The sequence below is a fragment of the Nansenia antarctica genome (genome assembly GCF_963989245.1).
Source record: "Nansenia antarctica genome assembly, chromosome: 3".
Lineage (NCBI taxonomy): Eukaryota > Metazoa > Chordata > Actinopteri > Argentiniformes > Microstomatidae > Nansenia > Nansenia antarctica.
The window spans coordinates 14,496,429-14,503,928 of NC_137688.1; the positions used below are offsets into that span (position 1 = coordinate 14,496,429).

A 7,500-nucleotide genomic window follows, 5' to 3' on the forward strand; every position below is an offset into this window, starting at 1 on the left:
CTTCTCCAGAAATCAGATGTATAATTTGCCTTGAATAATTTATAAACAAGTAAATGCATATAATGAAATCGTCATATTCGATTAAAAAATCGAATAGAATCAATCAAGTCTATCATAATCTTCGTAAAAGGCCGGCTGTGCAAATGTAATATTATAGCATGTTGAGGTTATACTGTGTGGATTGTGGATTAACTAAACCAAAGGTTATCGTTGTCGTGATGTCTATTACCACAGGATGGCGCCAAAGCTTCGTAAATGTTTTGTATTTCTCCAACTTCATCATAGCGAGATGGTCTGTCTAGTGTCGACCTGCCTCAGGAGCCCAATTGAGCCCTGTCTAAAATCCTGTTCCGAGATAAACAAATGGACGTATAGATCTACAACGCACAATTGACCTATTGATAAACCAGTTGACCCTGTGACCCTAAATTACTCATCATATTGATCACTTTCAGAGGAGTGGATGGCCTTCTATTGAATTGAACTCCACAGAAATTCTGCAGGGGAGACTGGCGGAGGTGGAAACAGGAGGAGAGCTCATTGTAATGTAATGACATATCGCAAATGAGCATTTTCTTTTTCTGGAGAACCATGTTCAATTCTTGAAAGGTCTTGTAAAGTGACTGTACCCCAACGATAGTTATAATAAGGTTTCTCTTGTGAAAAAAAATAAAACAGCAAAGTAATTCTTCCTTCTAGCATTGTGACTGCCAAAGGCCCCTGGTCCTAGCATAGATTTGTTTTTCTTATGATGGCTGATGTATAGATGATTCACTTACTTAGACAAATGTACTTGTAAGTCGCTTTCGATAAAGGCGTCTGCTAAATGTCTAATGTAATTTAAATGTTATGTATTTAAATGTAATGTAAATGTCTGTAATGTAAATGTAATGTAATGCATGGAATGGAATGAGATCAAACACGCCTGTTTGATACCATTCCTCATTCCATTGCATGCATTACAATGAGCCCAGCCTCCGATTTCTACCTCCACCAGCCTCCCCTGGCACTGGCCCACACATGACGCAATGCCAACCCCAAAGCCACCAGTCTGTTAGCACGGTTTATTGGCACACGTAATGGCAAAGCATACATACCAGACATTAGATAGGACACAAAACACCTCTGCTAGATAATAACAATGTACAAATTGTGCAGAGTTCTAATAATACCCAGGTTCAAACATATCCAGAAATGTGTTAGCTCCCCTTACAAATGCACAAATAAATACACAAAAAAGATCCCAAACGTATAAAGAACATCCACGGGTCGGTGGTCGTCTTCTGGTCGTTTTGAAAGTGAATCCAACTTGAGGACAGAGGAGGTCGTCAGGGATGGGTGGAGGGGGTTTGGGAGTGAGGGTCTTGAGTCGACTCAAGAACAGGGGAGGCAGGGTCGTCTCAAGCTGTGGTTTCTAGAGGGTCTTGAGGTTGCTTGGTTTTTGCTAGAGCTGCTTCGGATAATTTTGTTATCAATCTTTAATAGTTTACCATTTATACTAATACAATTTCAAACAGATCATTATTGACGATTTTAGTCTGACATTATGATTGTGCTCGAATTATTGTACTGATTCTAAACAAAACAGTTAGGGAATTGATTGTGGTAGCAGACTTTGTTTGAACAGACAACCAGCATCCAAATGGCCCAACAGAAATGTGAAACCCCTGCAAAAACGTTTGTCAAAACAGCTGCCATTTACAAAATTGTTTCAGTGGCTAATTTGCAATGGATAGAACAGGCCACACCTCTATTTACAGAGCTACAAACCTTGTAACAGTGTTCCCAAACTGATGAACCAAACCAGGAAATGGGCCGACGTGTCTCAAAAAGGTACATATAATCAAACAAAATAAACTAAATAAACCATGCAAGGAAAAGCTTTAATATCAGTTTGGGAGTAGGTCTTTAAAGGGAGAGAGGAGGAGGAGGAGGACAAATTTCAAATAAGAAAAATCAACATTAATGCGTTGGGTGTATGTTAGTGTAAGTTCACATACTGATTGGCAGAAATTACAACGTGATTGTAAAGTATTCTCGGAGAAGCAGAAAATAACACCAATAGAGTACGAACACAACCCAACAGGTTTGTGTGGAATCAGCAATCTGCAGTCATTCAGAAAAGCAATCCCCGGACACAGGACTCCAGTCTGTAGTGGTGACAGAGTCGGTCTCCCGTTAATTGGAAATTGAAAAAATCAACAACAACAACAACATAAACAAACCAACAGCCAAATGAATTTCCAATAAAAATGCAAATGCCTCAGCAGACAACGCCTCGACGCTCTGGTCGTTGTCAACGACGACACAGTTTGGTGGCTCTGTTGCCTTGACGATTAGTTCTCATTGAGGCTGTTGCTCCCAAAAGAGACATTTTGTTTTCTTTTTTTTTAATACTTCCACTGTCAACTGGTCCCATAGGGGTCAAGACCTGCAGGTCAGAGGTCACGACCACAGTATCCCACCACGTCGGTAAAGCTCAGGGGGCGAAGAGAGGGTCCGCACAGAAGAACACGGGCCGGGAGACTGACCGTGCGTCATTCCCAGAGAAGTATTCCAGACTCCAGTATTTCCAACTAGTCGAAGGATTCAAGGGGTTTTGGGAACAAAATGGCCACCCAGGATTGTTTTATACCAATGCGCACAACAACTTTATGCGTTTACGTGAAAAATAAGTTTTGTTTGTCGTTATGGATATCGCTGTGCAATGTTACCAGTCCTCTCCCTCTGTGGATGTTACAGTGAGTCTGAGATGTTGTCCAGGAGTGATGGTCCTCTGTGGCTTGGTAGAGCATGGCACCAACAGTGCTTAGGTTGTGGGTTCGGTTCCCGCTGGGACCATATATACTGAAAAATGTATATATATGATGAGCATGACACCACCTGGCCTGTGGAATCTTGCCAACAGGGCTCAATTCAGTTCAATGCGAGGTTAGAGGGTTGCACCCCCTAGTGGGTGTAATGAGTACTGTCAATATGGATTCTTCTCTCTTCTCTCAGTGTGTGTGTATGTGTGTGCGTGCGTGTGTCTGTGTGCATGTGCGTGTGTGTGTGTGTGTGTGTGTGTGTGTGTGTGTTTGTGTGTGTGTCTCTACTGTGATGGCTGTGGGGCTGTACTCTCGGGCTTGCTGTCCTGGTTGTTAGGGGGCTTGCTGTTCCAGGGACTGTTGCCTAGCGCCGGGGAGCCGTTGAAGTCGTCTTCGTCGTCGAGGCCGTTGGTGGCGTCGTACTGTGTGTTCTCCAGACGCGTGATCAGACGCTCGTCCTCGTCGCCGAACTCCCCGCCCATCAGCGTGGGCTCGCCCACCACCATCACGTCCTGTCAGACCACAGGGGAAAGGTCAGAGGTTAAATATCGGCCCATATAGAATTAGGCCTAGTAGTAGAACTAATGGACGTGTAATGAGTGTGATATTTGTATGTTGTATGTGTGAATACAGCAGCTCAGTGGCCTTGTGGTTAGAGTGTCCACCCTGAGATTGGGAGGTCGTGAGTTCGATCCCGGCTGAGTCTATAAAAGGCTAAAAAGACTATAAAAATGGTACCTGCTTGGTTGCATTAAGAGTTGGATTGGGGGTAAGACCCTGCGACATACCAGCGTCATGTCCAAGGGGGTGTACTTGTACATCAAGCCGCCTCGCGCTACAGAAACAGGACATAGGCTCCTGCCCTATGGGCCATTAGGCTCGAGAGAACCATTGGTTGTCAAGGCTACTTACATGTGTGAAATACGGAGATTGATGTGTGCAGGATTTAGAAAGGTGATATAATTAAGCATCAAAGTAACCGAACTAAAGATAGGACCGACAGTATGAATCTATGAATGTAAAAAATGGCTGCATTCGTAAATACGCTCTGAGAGCGCTGGAGCGCACACTGGGTTCAACATCATAAAGGGACCAAATCATTTGATTGGACAAGAGGCATTTCATGAGTGCTGATCAGATTTCCAGAGCGTATTTACGAATGCAGCCCAGAACTACAGTATGAATCTATGAATGGAACATTCTAGAACGATTCCCCCTGACATGGTCACTGGCACGCCCACCAGGGAACACTGACTCCATTACCTCTACAGCTCCGCTGGTCAAGGGCAGCAGAAATTCAAGCATTGCTAGAGGCTACTGTATAGACAAGGTTTTATCAACACTACAGATGCATGTCCATAACAAGGGAGGCTGGTGGAGGTAGAAATCGGAGGATGGGCTCATTGCAATGCATGTAATCGAATGAGGAATGGTATCAAACATGTGATTACATGTGTTTTTCATATTCATATTTCTATTCATATGCATCACAATGAGCCCGTCCTCTGATTTCTACCTCCACCAGCCTCCCCTGGTCCCTCACTTCAAACGATCCCTCATAACGCATTTCTTTAAACTTGCTTTTAATCTTTAACTATTTGTATCGTTGTTTTTACTGACTGTGTTTTTGTTTGAGTTTTTATGTATCTGTCTATTCTCATTCTCTCCGTGGAATGTAATGTCTTTGAGTACTGAGAAAAAGTGCTATACAAACATAAAAGCATTACAATAATAATCATAACTACATTGAACATGCATCTGGAGTGTAGCCCTAGAGGTTATAATGCCAGTGTGCCCAGGGCTGACTGTCCAGTGACTGTCCAGTGTTGTGAGGTCATATTAGACCAGTGAGGTCATATCAGTGAGGTCATATCAGACCAGTGAGGTCATATTACACCAGTGAGGTCATATCAGTGAGGTCATATTAGATCAGTGAGGTCATATCAGTGAGGTCATATTAGACCAGTGAGGTCATATCAATGAGGTCATATTAGACAAGTGAGGTCATATCAGTGAGGTCATATCAGTGAGGTCATATTAGATCAGTGAGGTCATATCAGACCAGTGAGGTCATATCAGTGAGGTCATATCAGACCAGTGAGGTCATATCAGTGAGGTCATAATTAGACCAGTGAGGTCATATCAGTGAGGTCATAATTAGACCAGTGAGGTCATATCAGTGAGGTCATATTAGACCAGTGAGGTCTTATCAGTGAGGTCATATTAGATCAGTGAGGTCATATCAGTGAGATCATATCAGACCAGTGAGGTCATATCAGTGAGGTCATATCAGACCAGTGAGGTCATATCAGTGAGGTCATAATTAGACCAGTGAGGTCATATCAGTGAGGTCATAATTAGACCAGTGAGGTCATATCAGTGAGGTCATATTAGACCAGTGAGGTCTTATCAGTGAGGTCATATTAGACCAATGAGGTCACATCAGACCAGTGAGGTCATATTTGACCAGTGAGGTCAGAGGTCATATTCCTCCCTCAGCAGGGTAGGGCTGGAGGGGTTCTGGACCAGCAGCAGAGAACCTTCTGACCCATCAGGACCTACATACAACTGTGTGTGTGTGTGTGTGTGTGTGTGTGTGTATGTGTGTGTGTATGTGTGTGAGAGCCTGTTAAAGATGACAAGTGTGGACGCCGTAAGCACGGTCGCCCCCCCCCCCCCCTCGCCGAGCAAATGAAACCACCCCCTCCCCCTTCTCCCGCCCAGCCAATCAATACTCATCATGTAGGACATATTTCACAGAGATGACCCCTGTGCTGGGGTCAGGGCCGGGAGCCAGAGACGCTCAGGCGTGATTCACAGACTGGTGAGGGAACGGACCTCCCTCCCTCAGAGAGACATGGCCACAACATGGAACAATTAACGTCACTCAAGACACACAGCTCCAGGAGATTGATTAGTATGGATCTGAGATCGACTGGATGAGGCTGATAGATCTGTGATCGACTGGACGAGTCTGATAGACGGGGTGGTTGTGTGAAGGTGTACTGTATGCAGCAGTCTTCCCTGCAGCGCTGGACCGCCTCTCTCTCTTTTTCTCCCTCTCTCTCTCTCTCTCTCTCTCTCTCTCTCTCTCTCTCTCTCTCTCTCTCTCTCTCTCTCTCTCTCTCTCTCTCTCTCTCTCCCCGCCAGCTAACCCACCTCCCAGTGCATCTTGGGTAGGAGGCGCACAGCAGTTAAATGGAGCACACGCATCACTGCCCATGTGTGTCGACCGCTGCGTGGTTTGGGAGCTCACGCTCTCCTCCTCCTCCTCCTCAGTATGCACACACACACACATGCAGACACACACACACACATACGCACACATGCACGCACTCACGCACACACACACACACACACACACACACACACACACACACATGCACGCACAGACACAGACACGCACACACATAGGCACGCACACACACATGCAAGCACGCACATAGGCACGCACGCACGCACACACACACACACACACCCTTGCGCACACATACAAACAAACAAACCCAATCACAGAGACTCTCCTACAAGACTTTGACAAAGAGGAACCAGGGGGTTCAGTGTGTTTATCAGGCAGGCCTGTAGCAGCACGCCACCCCCCCTCCCCTCCTCCTCCCCCCTCCCCCATCTCTCCTCTCCTCCTCTCCCCTAGCGACTGCCACTACACCCCACTACGCCTTAATCAGGCTCATTAATTTAGGTGAGCTTTTTTGACTAAATGACAATAGACAATATCCACACTGATTTGTCAATTTGCATAGCTAATTAACTCATTAGCCCCAAAAAAACAAAAAGCGTGCTCATCATCAACAAGACTTGATTCTCCCATCTGTTCCCCTGGGGTGTGTGTGTGTGTGTGTGTGTGTGTGTGTGTGTGTGTGTGTGTGTGTGTGTGGAGGGGAGGGGCCGGGGCTGTCAACCTACCTATGGCCAATTTGGACCTAAAAAAAGCCCCTCCATTGACAACAGCTGGTGGGTGCACCGGGAGAGAGTGCTAATTGCGCTCTAATTAACAGCATTTGGTTAACTCATCTCATTCGCATTAGTTTTTATTGGCTAGCGAGCCGGCGAGTGAGCCCTGAATGGACGGGTAGACCTTAACCACAGCTAAGTATAGTCACTCTATTTCTATCTGTGAGGCAGTCTGCAATGAATCACTTGAAAGAAACGTCTCTCTTGGCAAAACAACAAGTTGGTATCCAACCATCGTTATACAGTTCATTAGCTAATGGGAGGGATAAACAAAGCAGAGACAGAATGAGAGAGAGAGAGAGAGAAAGACAGAGAAAGGGTGGAGAGAGATTGAGAGGGGAGAGAGAGAGAAAGGAATCCTAAAATCGCAAAGACTTCAGGCCAAGAGGAAAGTGGAGTTTAGAATCCAAATGAGAAAGAGAGTGGAGACAACAGCCTGTTAGGAAACGACCTCTAACCCTCGACCCCTAACCACTGGACGTTAGCGGACTTGACGTAGCCATTTAGAGGATAGACATAGCCTTGAGTTAGCTTGGGTTCACGTTGGGTTCATTTGAAACTCTAGCTCACCACCTGCCAAAGAATTCCGGAACACTCACCACCTAGAGTGCCAAGTGCTGTTATGTGGTGTTTACCTAGCAACAACACTTTTATTGGCTACAAAATGAAGCCTCATAATTTATGCATTTAAAAAACTAAAACAAATTTTAAAAACACCCTT

General features: G+C 45.2%; 1 protein-coding gene across 3 annotated transcripts in view; it reads right to left on the reverse strand.

Moving 5' to 3' along the window:
- Window positions 1-3,091: 3,091 nt before the first annotated feature.
- ldb2a (LIM domain binding 2a) overlaps window positions 3,092-7,500 on the reverse strand; it is a gene marked incomplete at both ends in the record, with an annotated part of 67,164 nt that continues 62,755 nt past the window's right edge. For all 3 annotated transcript variants that reach the window (XM_080527812.1, XM_080527811.1, XM_080527810.1), the window contains one exon: window positions 3,092-3,319. In XM_080527812.1, coding sequence (XP_080383938.1) covers window positions 3,092-3,319 — 228 coding nt within the window. The remainder of the gene's footprint in view (window positions 3,320-7,500) is intronic.